General features: G+C 42.0%; 1 protein-coding gene across 2 annotated transcripts in view; it reads right to left on the bottom strand.

Moving 5' to 3' along the window:
* Window positions 1-11661: 11661 nt before the first annotated feature.
* Window positions 11662-16817, bottom strand: part of LOC309872710 (L-lactate dehydrogenase C chain) — a 47472-nt gene continuing 42316 nt past the window's right edge. For both annotated transcript variants that reach the window (XM_082747333.1, XM_082747332.1), the window contains exon 7: window positions 11662-11772. In XM_082747333.1, the coding sequence (XP_082603459.1) occupies window positions 11757-11772 (16 nt within the window). In that variant the 3' untranslated portion in view covers window positions 11662-11756. The remainder of the gene's footprint in view (window positions 11773-16817) is intronic.

Here is a 16817-nt window from a genome sequence, read left to right as displayed (position 1 = left end):
TCTCTCCTAAACCCAACAGACTCTCCGAGGAGCAGAGAGCCTGATGCGGGGCTCGATCCCAGGACCCTAAGATTCATGACCTGGGCCAAAGGTAGAGGCTTAATCTACTGAGCCACCCAGGTGCCCCGGAACTAGAGGGCACCTGGGTGAAATAGAGGGAACTGAATGAAATAAGTCAATCAGAGAAAGACAACTGTCATATGATCTCCCTGATATGAGGAAGCTGAGATGCAACGTGGGGGGTTTGAGGGGCAGAGAAGGAAAAAAATGAAACAAGATGAGATTGGGAGGGAGACAAGCCATAAAAGACTTTTTTTTTTTTTTAAGATTTTATTTATTTATCAGAGAGGAGGGGAGGAGAGAGTGAGCACAGGCAGACAGAATGGCAGGCAGAGGCAGAGGGAGAAGCAGGCTCCCCGCTGAGCAAGGAGCCCAATGTGGGACTCGATCCCAGGACGCTGGGATCATGACCTGAGCCGAAGGCAGCTGCTTAACCAACTGAGCCACCCAGGTGTCCCCAAACCATAAAAGACTCTTAATCTCATGAAACAAACTGAGGGTTGCTGGTGGGAGAGGGATAGGAAGAGGGTGGTTGGGTTACGGACACTGGGGAGGGTATGTGCTATGGTGAGTGCTGTGAAGTGTGTAAACCTGGCGATTCACAGACATGTACTCCTGGGACTATTAATACATTATATGTTAATAAGTAAATTTTTTAAATTAAAAAAAATCTTTAAAAAAATATTTTCTTCTACCAAGTTAAACCCAACCCACAAAAATTCTTCAGTGAACAATCAAAACAAAGCTGACCTGGATTAGAAACAATAATCTGTTTACAGCACGGACTCTATTAGATAATACTAGGAATCATTAATTTAAACATGGACACATTTCGCTGGACTAAATCAAGGCATGTTTCTCCTTTTCTCTGGCGTGCATCTGTGATAATCACTATGTTGGAGTTTGCAGTGACAAGGTAAACTGGGGAAAGATTTGAATAGAAAATACATTATAGAAGAAAACATCTGACATTTAACCTTTTCTCTTTTTCTTCTTTTTTTAAGATTTTATTTATTTGACACAGAGAGAGAGATACAGCAAGAGAGGGAACAGAAGCAAAAGGAGTGGGAGAGGGAGAAGCAGGCTTCCTGTCGAACAGGGAGCCCAATGTGGGCCTTGATCACAGGACCCTGGGATCGTGACCTGAGCTGAAGGCAGTCGCTTAATGACTGAGCCACCCGGGCACCCTTAACACCTTTTCTGTTAGGCTCCATCACCACACTGTTTATTGAATAGTTGGCTTCCTTAGATCTACTATGCCATAGCACCCTTTTAGATTCAAGAAATGTCACTAAGTTTTACTAAAATTACTGAAGTTTTCCTTGCACATTTTTAAAAAAGATTTTATTTATCTGTTAGAGAGAGTGAGCAAGAGCAAGAGAGACCAAGAAGCAGGTAGAGGGAGAAGCAAACTCCCCACTGAGCAAGGAGTCCCCAATGTGGACTCCATCCCAGGACTCTGGGATTATGACCTGAGTCGAAGGCAGATGCTCAACCAAGTGAGCCACCCACCCATCCCTCTGTACATTTTTTAAAAACCTCCTAACAGGGTTGCCTGTTGCTCAGTCAGTTAATCGTCTGCCTTTAGCTCAGGTCATGATCCCAGAATCCTGGGATGGAGTCCCGCAATGAGCCTGCACGGGGCTCCCTGCTCAAGTGGGTGGCTGCTTCTCCCTCCACCCCTGCCTCTCCCCCCATGAATACTCACTTGCTCTCAGATAAAATCCTTAAAAAAAAAAAAAAAAAAAAGAACTTAGGCTTTTGAGTCAAATAGAACTGGGTTCAAATCCTTACTTCACTTTAACTTCAGTTCACAGACGCACCATCTGTAAACCCTCGCAAAGTTGAGTTAAGGGTTAAATAATGTACATAAAGTGCTTAGCTGCTTAACTGCTATTACTGCTGCTCACAGGAAATCAGTCTGGTGCTCTAGGAAACCCTGAAAACAAATGGAAGTAAAACCTAATGACATTATGAGTATACAGAGTGGGGAACAACCAGCTGAGCATCTGACTCTTGATTTCAGCTCAGGTCATGTTCTTAGAGTTGTGAGATCAAGCCCCACATCAGGCTCCATGCTCAGCAAGGAGCCTCCCTCCTCTCTCTCTTGCTCGCTTGCTCTCTTTCCCTCAGTCCCTCCCCCTGCTCATGCTTACATGCAGGTGCTCTCTCTCTTTCTCAAATAAATCTTTAAAAGAAAAAAAGAACTAAGTCTTTATAAAGGGAGATAAAGGAATGATTTTATTTATTCATGTAGCATTAGAATATTTATAGTACTTAACTATGACATTAACCTTTGCTAGAAACAATGTTGGGCATCTTCCTGAAAGGGCTGCCATGTTGAAGAGCCATTGTCTCGCCAGTCAACTTGCCTTCATCAACGTCCACAAAGGCAACTTCACCACTCAAGCCATAAAAGAATTAGTCAAAAGCAGGGGGAGGGAGTAAACCTCTTAATTAAGTGGAGAATGAAAGAAAATTCTTATACCAGCTATCTATGTGTGTCTTATGAGTTATTAGACTCAGAGGAGACATAGTATGTTCAACATGTCATGATATAAAAATCCAAACCAGATGAAATACAAGTTACAAATGAAGTTTTAGTTCACAATTAGGAAAGCAACAGAAACGGTTTCATAAATAGGAGAGTCTCTGAAGGTAGGGAACACCTCTTTAATCGAGGCTGAGGCTGCACAGTGACAAAGCAGGACTTCTGTAGAAGGAGCTTCTCATCAGTCTCTGAGCTCCTGAGAGCAGGAAATGTTCACTCATCTCCACTGTGGTGCTTAGCACCCACCTAACACACAACAGCTCAGCAACAGTTTGTTTTTTAAATAAATGGAAGAAAATATAAGACCCCTTCCAACTCTAATAAAATTTTATGGTTCTATAATCAGGCGATATTATCTGCAAAAACTCATCAGTACTATATATTTCTAGCCTGTTACTTTATATGTAAGAAAGAGGGAAAATAACGTATTTGTATTTGCAAAAGAAACACCTGAAGATACACAAGAAACTAATTTAAATAGGTGCCTATAGCAGATGTTGGGGGAAAGGCTGGAAGGAAACTAGACGAAATATATACGTCACCAGGTATATCTATCTATTTATGTTATTTTTATTTTGTAATCCTGAAAATGTATTATTTTTTGAGAAAATGTTTTAAATAACTACAGATTTTTATGAATTTTAAATAACTAAAATTTTCACTGAAAATGACTGTTCTAGTACTTAGAAATAATCACACATCTATGATTTAAGTATATAAAGTATAAGTATGTAAGTACATAAGTATTTAAGCATATGAGTCTAACTTATACTGTTGGATATTTTACTTTATTCTAATTAATGGAAATCCAAAGGCAAGCACTTTAAATTTTAAACTATATCATAACACAATAAAAAAAAAGAAAAAAAAAACTACACCATACCTGATTAGCTTAGAAGTCTAAACTATCACAAGGGAAATGTTGCTACTTAATATGTCAGTGCTTTCTGAATACTCTGAATTATTCAGTGATTGTAGTAGTATGTAGCAGATTTATATAGTTTCAATAAAATTATCTTTGAAAAGATAATTTTTATTTTTTTATTTAAAAAAATTCTTTTTTATTTCACACAGAGAACACAAGTAGGCAGAGAGGCAGGCAGAGAGAGAGAGAAGAGGAAGCAGGTTTCCCAATGAGCAAAGAGCTCCACACGGGGCTTGATCCCAGGACTCGGGGATCATGATCTGAGCTGAAGGCAGAGGCTTTAACCCATTGAGCCACCCAGGTGCCCCTGAAAAGCTAATTTTTTAAAATGTACTGTTAACCCCAGTAGGAATGAGCACACCCAGCACCCAGATCTTGGTTTATATAATACCATTCTCCAATAACAGGAACTAGGGATCCTTGGAAAACAGGCTGATTTGGGCCTGGACCAGAAAATATACAAGATGAAGAAGCTAAAACATAGTGTCAGAAAGTAAGGAAGTGCTCAAAACAAAAGCCCAGTGTCGATGGTACAGGTATGTCAGAGGCATACAGTAGTGAACTGAATAAGCTTCCAGTGGCCACAGATGCAAAAATTTGAGAGACAAAATTAATGAAGACTATTGGATTATACCCCAAAACATAAAATAAAATCCATGAATGCATAGTGATATTTACAAATGAATCAATAAGGTGGGAGAAACAAATCTCCCATGCAGAATTCCGAATAATTTATGCAGACATTCCACTCTCAGAGGGAGCATAACTCCCCGCCCTTGAAGTGCGGGCTGCACTTGGAGACTTCCTTCCAAAGAGCAGAGTGTGGAAAGGGAGAAAAAAGAGTAACTTTAAGTACAGAAACGTAATACTACCTCAGCCAGGTGACTGAGGTCAACATCAACCACAATAAACCATGTTTACAAGTATGTACTCTGGTTACAATGTGGTTACAAAATGCCACTTTAAATCTGTGTCTTCCTCCCCAAAATCCGTAACCCATCTAACCATGAGAAAAATACCAAATACCACAGAGAGGCATTCTACAAAATATCTGACTCGTAATCCGCAAAATTGCCAGTCATCAAAAACAAAGTCCAAGAAACTGTCAGTGTAGGGGAGCCTAAGGAGACATGATGACTAAATTTAATGTGGTATTCTTGATCGGATCCTAGAACAGAAAAAAGGGCATCCAGGAAAAACTAAGGAAATCTGGGTAATACATTACCCATCATTTTAGTTAATGATAATGTACAGGTGTCGGCTCATCAATTATGGCGAATGTACCATGGGATGTTAATAACCGGGTGTGAGGTAAAGATAGAACTCTGTACTATGTTTTCAATTTTACTGTAAATCTAAAACTTCCTTAAAAAATAAGGTCTAAGAAAATAAAGTCAACAAAAAAAGTATTTTAATTCAATCTCTCTAGACACTTCCCATATTTATAAAAATGAAGGTGGGTAGAATATCCACACTCTATGCTATCCAGTACTTTCTCTCTTTTTTTTTTTTAAGATTTATTTACTTGACAAAGATCACAAGTAGGCAGAGAGGCAGGTGGGCGGTGGTGGGCGGTGGGGCGGGGGGTGAGGCAGACTCCCCGCTGAGCAGAGCGCCTGATGTGGGGCTCGATCCCAGGACCCTGGGACCATGACCTGAGCCGAAGGCAGAGGCTTAACCCACTGAGCCACCCAGGTGCCTCAAGTACTTTCTCCCTCTTAACATGAATTTGGCTTTTATTCCTTCATTCCACTACTGTCTATTACACTAGGCATGATTCTAGACTTGGGATACAACAATAAATGGAATAAAGATTCCCACCCTCGTAGATATCACATTATAGTAGTGAAAGCTTATGTATTGTGGTATAGAGTAATTTTCAAAAACACTGTTGTTTCTTTCCTAGGTTTGTATCATACATTTCTGATGATAAAGTAATAATTCCTACTGACAACTCTTCCTTATCAGCAAGGAGCTATTTAAGATATCACCACCACTGTGGGGCTTCTGGTGACTCAGTTGGTGGAGCACCTGACTCTTGATTTAGGTTCTGGTCATGGTCTCAGTGTCTTGGGATGGAGCTCTGGGTCGGGCTCTACCCTTAGCATTGGGATTCTTTCTCTCCCTCTACTTCTGCCCCTCCCACTGCTCACACTCTTGACATGGTCTCTAACAAATAAATAAATCTTTAAAAAATAAAAATAAAAAATATCACCACCTCCTTGAACGAAAGAAGTTGCCAAGGCTAGGGCCAGGAGAGGACGCGTTTAAAGTGAGCCTTAACCCAAGACTTTGTAGGGTATCGTGCTCCACATTTTCTAAGACATACAAATACTACAGCTGTCAGCATTGTAGAATTCAAGCTCTTCGGAGATTGTGACTGTTACCTTTTTCTTATGGATAGGGCCCAATTCCTCCCGAAAAGGACCTTCAAAGTGAGATAATAAATAAATCTTTTACTTCAAGTTTTTCTGTACATATTATCTGTATACTTATCTATTCATGCAACCTGCCTTTTGTCCCCCTTTGTAAAACAAAACTAATAATTACTTTTTGCGATTTTTTTAGATAACATATATAAAGAACACTGTTTTCATTAATATTGATGTTGACAACAAATGTATTGGTTTTCATGTATGTTGATTTTTCATTAGCAATGACAACATCGCTGATAAAGACATTATAGTTGATAGGATAAAACGAGTCACTGGGAATTCATGATTGCTAGGAGCTGCAGCTGACAGAGGCTGACGTTTTTAGTGCCTTAGGGATACTTATGTCATCTAGATGAAACCTGGGGCCAATCCTTTAAATTCAGTAATCATCCCAGGATTAAAGGCTATAGAAAGGTAGCTTAAGGAAATTATAGATATTCCATTAATAAAAACAAAGCATAGCTTCAAGGGTTTATTACTATTCACTAAAACATTACGGAGTCAAACCAGGGTTTGATGTTCTTAGAAAGGGATCAGAATCTTTTTAGTCCTGTGTCTAGACATTTAACCGGAAGCTAACTTTATCTGCCACATCAATACTAAGAACTAAACACTAAAACTCACCTTAGATGGATAAGGAAGAAGGGAAATATTGAGACTTAGAAGCAGGAGATTTTTGGGCGCCTGGGTGGCTCAGTGGGTTAAGCCGCTGCCTTCGGCTCAGGTCATGATCTCAGGGTCCTGGGATCGAGTACCGCATCGGGCTCTCTGCTCGGCAGGGAGCCTGCTTCCTTCTCTCTCTCTCTCTGCCTGCCTCTCCAACTACTTGTGATTTCTCTCTGTCAAATGAATAAATAAAATCTTAAAAAAAAAAAAAAAGAAGCAGGAGATTTTTAAAGGAAAAGGACTATTGTGTTTGATACTAGTAGGACACCCACCACAATAGAGAGGTTGTACACTTTTTTCCTACCATCTATTTCTTCATTGTGTGTGTGTGTGAGCTGTTTCCCTGTCAAGCGAAGGGGTCCTTCATACTGTTATCACAGGAGCAAAAGTGAAATGTGAACATTCTAACACAGAGGATACCATCATAAAAACTAGAAAAAGCAACCCCCTCTGGGTGAAACAATTAGAAAAGTGCATCTTTTCCTCTGGACTAAACCAGCAGGGACTGGATAGGGCCCCCACTCACCCCCTTTAACTGGTTAAAACCTTCACAACCATATGCAGTAGCCTTATATCCAAAGGACGAAACTTTTCTAACCCTATGGCATAGGACACATAACTTACTTTTACTAAGATGCTGATTGCACAGCCCATACCAATGACTCCAGTTGCTATAATGGATTCTACTGTGATGAGCAGCCTCCTCCGAAGTGAAATTCTTGGTAGGTCACCCTTGATGGTCACCATCTTGGAAACTTTAAGAGTGAGGAGAAACTGCAAAGCCACTTCCAGAATTGGAACTGGCCTACCGTGAGAGAGACCTTATAGAGAACGCCTGGGTCCCAGTGGGGAAAGAGGTGCTGTAGACCCAAAGGGAACAACAAAAGTGGCTGGCAAAGAAGCTGGGTGGTTTCTGGCCAGCAGCCCAACATATAAGAGGCAAAACAAGGGCGTTGGGGGATGGAGAAGGGTGGTACAGTTAAGAGGAATTCAGGAGGAGTGAAGGCAAAGGGGCCACTCCACCAAAAATGATACAACAGTCAGGACACCTCTTCCTCCCCTAGCCCAGCTCTCAGCTCCCGGAGTGAGCCCAGGCTCCCTAGGCTCCAGCCAAAGACGGCCCCCCATGAAGTACTTCCAGCCACACTCGCACAAGTGAAGGACCAGCCACCCCTGACCTGGATGTGTGTGCGGTCTGCAAGGGACACAGAGCCAGCCTCAGAGAAAAGAAATTATTTCCCGCAGCGCCCGTCCTCCGGCTGGTAGGCACGACCCCGGCAGCTCAGCTCAGGGCTGCGCTCATTCTGCTGCTGCAGAAAGAGAGCTGTGTGCTAAAATTTTATTTCTGTTTCCTTCTGATATACATGGTCATAAAGATAAGTGCGCGTCCAGCTCGTGTGGGCCTCATGGAGTTTTCGCACACCTGAAGCAAATGAGGCCAGGAGGCAGGCTCTGATGTATTGCACCTGCACCTGACACCTTCGTAGGGGAGGGCTGACGGGCTTCAGGGAGGCTCCTGGGCTCTAAGGGTACAAGGTGCAAAAGATAACAACGAACTAGAGAGCCTCAGTTATCAAACAGAGTACTGCGCACCTAGAACTCATCCACTGGAGAGCTCGAGTATATTTATTTCTAACCAAACCTTGTCTGGATGTGTTCAATAAGGGCTTTTTTTTTTTTTTTTTTAAAGATTTTATTTATTTATTTATTTGACAGAGAGAAATCACAAGTAGATGGAGAGGCAGGCAGAGAGAGACAGAGGGAAGCAGGCTCCCCGCCCAGCAGAGAGCCCGATGCGGGACTCGATCCCAGCACCCCGAGATCATGACCTGAGCCGAAGGCAGCGGCTTAAACCACTGAGCCACCCAGGCGCCCCAATAAGGGCTTTTTGACCCTCCACTGGGAACTTCCCCCAGAGCTCCTGCAGAAAGAGAGCTGTGTCCTACTTTTAACCACCCACAAATGTGAGCTAAAGCGGAGAGAGGCAAAGTTTTAAAACCCTCTGTGCAAAGGGTTTAAAGAATATATGAAACCCTAAGAATTTGATCAGGGCAAAGCTAATTGATAACCATTTCCACTAGTGGATGGGAAAGCTCAACTCATTGTTTATGAAGTAGTTAAATGCAGAATTCAAAATTCCCCTCTTTGTCTGGCTTCTAGTACACCAAGGCTTGTCTGGCTTCTAATACACCAAGGCTTCTAATTCTCTTGGTCCACCACATTCTACCTAATTGTTTTCTTTTTTTTTTTTTTTTAAAGATTTTATTTATTTATTCAACAGACAGAGATCACAAGTGAGCAGAGAGGCAGACAGAGAGAGAGGAGGAAGCAGGCTCCCTGCTGAGCAGAGAGTCTGATGTGGGGCTCGATCCCAGGACCCTGGGACCATGACCTTGAGCCAAAGGCAGAGGCTTTAGCCCACTGAGCCACCCAGGTGCCCCTACCTAATTGTTTTCTAACTCATTTGTGAATCACAATACATAACACACCTCTGACAAATTCTTTTAGAAGAAACAGAGCAGTGTTTCTCAAACTTTTTTTTTCATTATCTCTCCCTCAAGGGCCTTTTTGGACTTTCTTGACCAATCGCTCAGCTCCACCCACCCCCAAAATGAAATTAAATATTAAAGAATAAGAGGGGTGCCTGGCTGGCTCAGTCCATGGAGCAAGTGGTCTTCATCTCAGGATTGGGAGTTTGGGCCCCATATTGGGTGTAGAGATGACTTAAAAATAAAACGTGAAAAAACATGAAGAATAAGATTTTGTCTGGTAGGGTTGAACTTTAGGGAGTGAAACCCTTGTAGTATCTAATATTTTTCCCCCAACTGACCCCCATAACCAATTTTACACTCCTGGGGGTGATACTTCCCCCTGTGGAGAATACACAATGTACAACAGTTTTAGTTCCTAGAATATTTATTTATTTATTTATTTGACAGACAGAGATCACAAGTAGGCAGAGGGGCAGGCAGAGAGGAGGAAGCAGGCTCCCCGCTGAGCAGAGAGCCCCATGCGGGACTCGATCCCAGGACCCTGAGATCATGACCCGAGCCGAAGGCAGCAGCTCAACCCACTGAGCCACCCAGGTGCCCCTAGTTCCTAGAATATTTCTTGTAGAAACTATAGTTGGTGCCCTTCCAATATCTGTAAAGATTTCCTAAAATGAAATTTTTAATTTGTTGTACAAAGAACAGCTTTGAAAAAAAAAAAAAAAAAGGCGGGGCGCCTGGGTGGCTCAGTGGGTTAAAGCCTCTGCCTTCAGCTCAGGTCATGATCCCAGGGTCCTGGGATCAAGCCCCACATCGGGTTCTCTGCTCAGCGGGGAGCCTGCTTCCTCCTCTCTCTCTGCCTGCCTCTCTGCCTACTTGTGATCTCTGTCAAATAAATAAATTAAAAAAAAAAAAGGCAAAATCCACATTAGACTCCAGTATCCCTGCTATCCTAACTAAACTCTCTCTTGACCCTATTTGTGCATTCAAGGGAAGAGCTGAAACAAGGGAACAGAACAGAATAATGGGAAACCAATCACGTTCAGCAGCAGAGGACTAGAATGAAAACTATTCAGATTGCAAGAATAAGAGTATGAACTGTGACTCTCTTCCCTGCATACCGTCTTCTAATTTTTCCCACTGGTCCTGTCCTGGCCTATTCTAAATTATTTTGGTCCTGATTTCTTATTTTTGTTTAATTGTGTATTTTCTATAACTGCCTTAAGTTGTAAATGAAAGGAATATTTCATATATATGTGTTCTGTGTATGTGTATACATACATCAGAAGTACATGTATGCATGCATATACATGTATGTCAATAATCAATTAATTGAGGCACCCTAAGTACTGTGAGATACTTGAGGACATCAATCAGGCCATACTGACCTCATAACCATAACACAGCAAGCGTAACAGTAGTTCGCTCAACAAATGACAAGCAAATGGTCTGAACTTCTGGTGTGGCGTTTCAACAGAGACACCAAATCAATTACTTGGGTTTATATGTGTTTTTTTAATTTTTTTTTTTAAAGATTTTATTTATTTCTTTGACGGAGAGATCACAAGTAGGCAGAGAGGCAGGCAGAGAGAGAGAGAGAGGAGGAAGCAGGCTCCCCGCGGAGCAGAGAGCCCGATGCGGGACTCGATCCCAGGACCCTGAGATCATGACCTGAGCCGAAGGCAGCGGCTTAACCCACTGAGCCACCCAGGCGCCCCTTTTTAATTATTTTTATTTATTTATTTCATAGATAAAAGATCACATAGGCAGAGAGGCAGGCAGAGAGAGTGGGGGGAAGCAGGCTCCCTGCTGAGCAGAAAGCCTGATACAGGGCTCGATCTCAGGACCCTGGGATCACAACCTGAGCAGAGTCTTAACCCACTGAGCCACCCAGGTGCCCCTACTTGGGTTTATATGAATTGGAATAATATTACAAGGTTCAAAGACATTTGTTTAATTTTTTATACCATAAAATTTTATTTGTTTCCTTCTGATACACATGGTCTTAAGGATTAAGTGCTTACTTAGTAAAGATCATACATATGAAGCCAATGAAGCAGTAAAGTAAATAAAGACGTTTAAATAAAGAAATAAAAAAATAAAGAATTAAATTTTGACACAAGAAAAAAGCGCTGGTTGTTTTGTGAGAAAAATCATTTTATATTATACTGGGTTGTTATACATTTTCTACTAAATCTGAAGGCAACTCATATATGACATACCTCAGAAGTAAAACTGGCATCTGTATAGGTTGGGTAGCATTAGAACTGAGCTGTAAGAGACTCAGAGAGAGAAATCTACCATTTCCTTTTCCAAACCTTGCGGGACTGAACTTACATCATGGGTCTCCAGTGGTTTTTTATTTTTTACAGATCAGATTAAAATACTTTCCCCAAAAAACAAAAAAATAAAATACTTTCAAAATGTAAAATACACGTCTGACATCTTCTGTTCTATGGAACGGTGAAACATTAAGAGGCTTTAAAATACCAGGTCTTTTTGGATATTCCAGATTGTGTCTGCACTCTTCTTAAAAAGGGCCTCCTCCTCTGAATTCAAGTTAACTTTCACAACATCTGAGACACCATTTCGCCCCAAGATACAAGGGATACTGAGAAAGATTTCTTCATTTATTCCATATAAGCCCTAAAAGGCAAAATTAGATTATTGTTCAGTAACCTGATATGGAAAAGCAATTCTGCAAGATAGCTTCAGAACAAGAGGATACCAGAGACACCACAGAGCTCACTAGAATCAGAGGTGGGCAGAGTAATTAATACTGATCCTAACGTCCTATGACTGCAGAGTTTGTGTTCAAGGACATGAAGAACATGCCAGAGGTCTTCAAAGGCACCAAGAGAGGCACCATCTACTATTACCCCTTCCCAGTTCTTCTCTGTCCAAAGAAAAGATGCCATCTAATCCTTCATGATGCCATTTTATCTGATAACGGACTGCAAAACCAAGCGACCTGTGTTGGATATAAACTACATCAAGAGAACAGTGAAGGTTGAAATGGCTGGGAAAGTGACAGCTTTGTTTAAGCAGACCTTTACACCAAGAGCCACCGCTGAGTCAGACACCAGATGCTACAGGTGACAGCTCCATTCTCCAAAGCTGAAGCCTCCAATGCAGGTACTCTCATGTGCCTCGCAGGGCCCTTGTCTTTCCCCTGCCAGTTACCAATGGAATGTACCCCTGTCATTCTGGCTACTTCTATCCACCACTCCATTTGACTTCTATCTAGGACCTTGTGTGATGAACATGGAATAGTTGCAACCATGGCCACCACCTTATCCCTCCTGGAACCTCCAGCTAGCAGCCCTGATGTTCCCTCCACTCCTGCAGCCAAAGCCAAGGTTGCAGAAGCAGCTTCTGGAGGTGATTACAAACCTGGGCAACAAACTTACAGGCCTACATGCCCACAAACCTGTTTCTGCCACCCTCCTACTACCCCCTGGAAGAGAAGACCCAAGAGACCCCCTCACACCTCCGCCTTCCACCACTCATTGTTCTTTCCTATCCACCCCTTGGGGTTCAGTCTAGGGTTGGAGGCAGCAATGGGAAGGTCTCGTTCTCCCTCCTTCCTTCCTTAAAATTAAACAGTTCCCGGGAACTAGCACAGAAGGAAAGAAGAGGCTCCTTGACTCTGGAGTGGTACCTTCCAGTGTGCCACAGCAGCTCAGAGCCCGCAGGTGCTACTCAGCCAAGCTTCCCTCTCACCGTCTCTGAGGATCTCAGGGTGTGGCCCTTGCTCCTGTTTCATTCTAGTCTCCCACAAAGGGACTCTGGCTACCTCCTCCACCCCAGCGCGGTTCCCTCACTTTGGTAGGCACTTTATACTCAACCTCAAAAGCTCCATCACACCAGCCACATGTCTTCCTCTGAGGGCCCCTGCCAGGCTGTTCTCACATTCCCTCCTCTCTGGTCTGTGCCTAGCCATGGAAGGCTACCGCCCCACCAGACTACCAGCCCACAGTCCATTCCCAGCCGGGCTCCAGCTCCAGTTACACTCACCTTGCCTTGCCTTCCCTGCCCTTGGTCATTCTGTTGCCACCTCTGTGTAACTTTTGGGAGTTTCAGCTTGAGTTGCTGGGGATTGGGTGGCATCAGAAACAAGACCACTGTGGCTGAGGAGGAAGCCCCTCTGCTTTCCTGTTAGTGATTTGGGGATTTGTTTCCCGTCTGCTTTCTCTTTATTCTAGAAGGGGCTTCTCAGACTAGAACTGAAGAATGTATATCCATCCCATCGTGCCATTTGCAGGCTGCTGAGTGGGATGGAAATCCCACTGGCCCCTGGGGCCTGGCCCTGCCTGGTCCTATGTGTTGACCACGACTGCTACAAGTCCCTTCTTCTCTTTAGGCTTCATGCCTCGTTGACTATATGACAATATGACTCTTGAATACACTAAAATTGGCTCTCATTTGTTCCTGGACTGGCCATGAAATGAGGAAATGGCTATTTAAAAACAATTCCCTATATATTTGGGAAAAAAAATCCAGTCAATATATTAATATGAAATAAACTGTTTGTATACCCTTATTTATTTGCTGAAAATGTGAAGTAATAAAACTGAAGTAACTGGGATAAAAAGAAAAGAGTACAGGATTGATTATGTTCTTAATGTCAAATGTTTTATCAAAATTTTCTTTTAAAATATAACTTGTCCATTGATTTGTTCAATAAGAACTATGAAATTCCCAAATTACTCAATCTCAGTCTCTCCTCAGAGCATTTGACATCTCCCTGACCTTGCCTCAGGAGTGCCCTAGGGGTCATTGCTTATTCTCCCGTATCTCTGCACACCCTCAAAAGAGGAGGGGTGTGTGGTATCCGTTGTGTACTCATTGTCTCTTTCAAATCATTAGCCCCTACTCTCTTAACATTCCCCCTATTTTTTGAGGCTCATCTACTAATGACCATTTACTAACCTCTTGGTTACTCCATCTCATTCATAAAAGACTGAAACCTCGCTCACAGTTTTTCCTCTCGGCTCTGATTTCTGTGATTAACCTTGGTGACTTCACTGTCCAAGCCCCTTTCTTTCCAGCTTCTTGACTTCGTCAGCTCATAGACCCCTTCTCCCCCATCCCAAGTATCCTACTGTGGACCTTGTTAGAGCATCCCTCCATATCCGTGACTTATCCTGTAACTCTTTCACCATATACTAAGACCTTCTGCCCTGTTTTAATTTTCAGTTTATGAATATTTCTTAAAGTCCTTATTATTCATTTTCTTTCTATAATTTATTCATTTGTATGTAGATCACATTCAAGGACAAAGGTCTTGAATTTTGTCTGTGACCCTTCAGCAGAAAGTCAAACCCATTACTAACAAGTGTATAAGCCAAAAGCTCACTTCCCCCATTCCTCCCTTCTACTTTCTCCCCCACCCTCTCTTTCATGCTCCAGCAAGTAAAACCTAGACCCACATGAATTCATCTACCTTCCCTCCCCATTCCTATGCACACATCCCTGTAGAAAACTACACAATAAAGTCAATCTTTAACTAAATTAATTAATGCATACCAACCTCAAATAAGCATCCACCTAACAGTAATTCTGCTTTTTGGGGGGAGTCAAATTCTATCTCTCTCTCTTTTTTTTTTTTAAAGATTTTATTTATTTATTTGACAGACAGAGATCACAAGTAGGCAGAGAGGCAGGCAGAGAGAGAGAGAGAGGAGGAGGAAACAGGCTCCCTGCTGAGCAGAGAGCCTGATGCAGGGCTCGATCCCAGGACCCTGGGATCATGACCTGAGCCGAAGGTAGAGGCTTTAACCCACTGAGCCACCCGGGCTCAAATTCTATTTCTCACTATCTACAAAGATGATTCAAAATCTTCTCAAACATCTGACTTCTCTATATATCCTCTGATTTTCAGTAGGTGATTTTGTCTCTTTTCACTAAAAATAAGTCATCAGATGCATCCAATGCCTAACTTACAAATCTACGTGATTCACTGCCTATCCTCTATTATCTCCTGCTACAGCAAATAGCTCTGTCTCCTCCTTTCTAAGGCTAATACCTTCATCTATGCTCTGGATCCCACCCTCTCTGCTTATTACTTCTATCTTCAATATCTTCTTTTACTATCAGCATTTTTTTTTAAAGTTATTTCTTTTCAGCGTAATAGTATTCAACCATCAGCATCTTATCTTTAAAAACAAAAAACCCCACAAACTTGACTGACCTTGATTTTCTTCTCCAATTACTATTCTCTTTCCTTACCTTGGCAACCAAATACCTCAAAAGAGCTGTTTACACTTGTCTTGATTTCCTCTAAATTTCTCAAGGGACCATCCAAAGGGACATGGGCAATATCTGGAGACACTGGGCAATATCTGGAGACATTTTTGACTGTCAAAACTGAGGAAAGAGAGTATGCTACGGCATCTGACAGATAGAGGCCAGGGATGCTGTTAACATTCCACAATGAACAGGGCAGCCCTCCAACAGTGAAGAATTATCTGGTCCAAAGTCAATAGTGCCTAGGTTAAGAAAACCCTACTGTACTCCAATCAGGCTTTCATTCCTATTACTTCAGTAAACAACTCCTCTTAAGTTTATCCATGACCTTGGTCATTTTATCTTCCTGGCATTTTTAATCCCAATTTAAATGACTTATCAACATCAATCAACAGAAAACCAATTCTTTCATCTTTAAAGCATCCTCCTTTCTTTTGGTTACCATGAATCCACATTTTCTTCCCTTGGTTTTTCATTTAACTCTCTGGCCATTACTTCTTAGTCACCTTTTTGGGCTCACACTATAAACTCAACTTTTAACACTGGGATTCCTCAAGACTCAATTCAATCTCAGTCTGTCTTTTCACTTTATTACACTCTCCTTAGGCAAGCTCATTAAAATTCCCAGCTGCAGTTACCAAGGGTAAGTGATACCTGTTTTCTGTGCTTGTCCAGCATCTCTTTCTTTATTGTTGCTGGTGGTGTTGACAGAAGCTCTCTCCCTCTCAGGAACTGTCTCTTTCCAAACTGACTCACACTTAGAACTCCAACTAAAACTCTTTTATGAGTTCCAGAAACTGTACCCAACTGCCTATTTCCCCTCGGATATTGAAAAGGCACCTGAAATTTAATTTGTCCATAACTACAAACATGATCTTTAAACCTGGTTCTCCTTGAAAATTTTCTTCCGCAGTGGATATCACTGTCTATATAATGGTGCAAAATATAAACCTACAAGTGACCTTTCTCTTCCTTATTTCTTACTTAATTCCATTACCAAGTCCTATGAATGTTACCTCCTAAATACAGTGTCTCTCAAATTCATCCCCTTCTCTTCACCTCTACTACTATCCTTTCTTTTTTTTTTTTTTTTTTTTTAAAGATTTTATTTATTTACCTGACAGACAGAGATCACAAGCAGGCAGAGAGGCAGGCAGAGAGAGAGGAGGAAGCAGGCTCCCTGCTGAGCAGAGAGCCCGATGTGGGACTCGATCCCAGGACCCTGAGATCATGACCTGAGCCGAAGGCAGCGGCTTAACCAGCTGAGCCACCCAGGCGCCCCTACTACTATCCTTTCTATTCTGGGGTACTGCTCATCTTCTTGACAAGTTTCTACATGTCCACTCTTGTCCCTTTCAAATCTGTTCCATCACAGCCATAAAAATATTTATATCATGAACACTTGCCAGTGTCTCACTTAAATTCTTATTTTTTTTTAATAA

Source organism: Mustela nivalis (genome assembly GCF_964662115.1).
Source record: "Mustela nivalis genome assembly, chromosome: 9".
NCBI classification, from domain to species: Eukaryota; Metazoa; Chordata; class Mammalia; order Carnivora; family Mustelidae; genus Mustela; species Mustela nivalis.
This window is presented reverse-complemented; position numbering and strand designations above follow the sequence as displayed.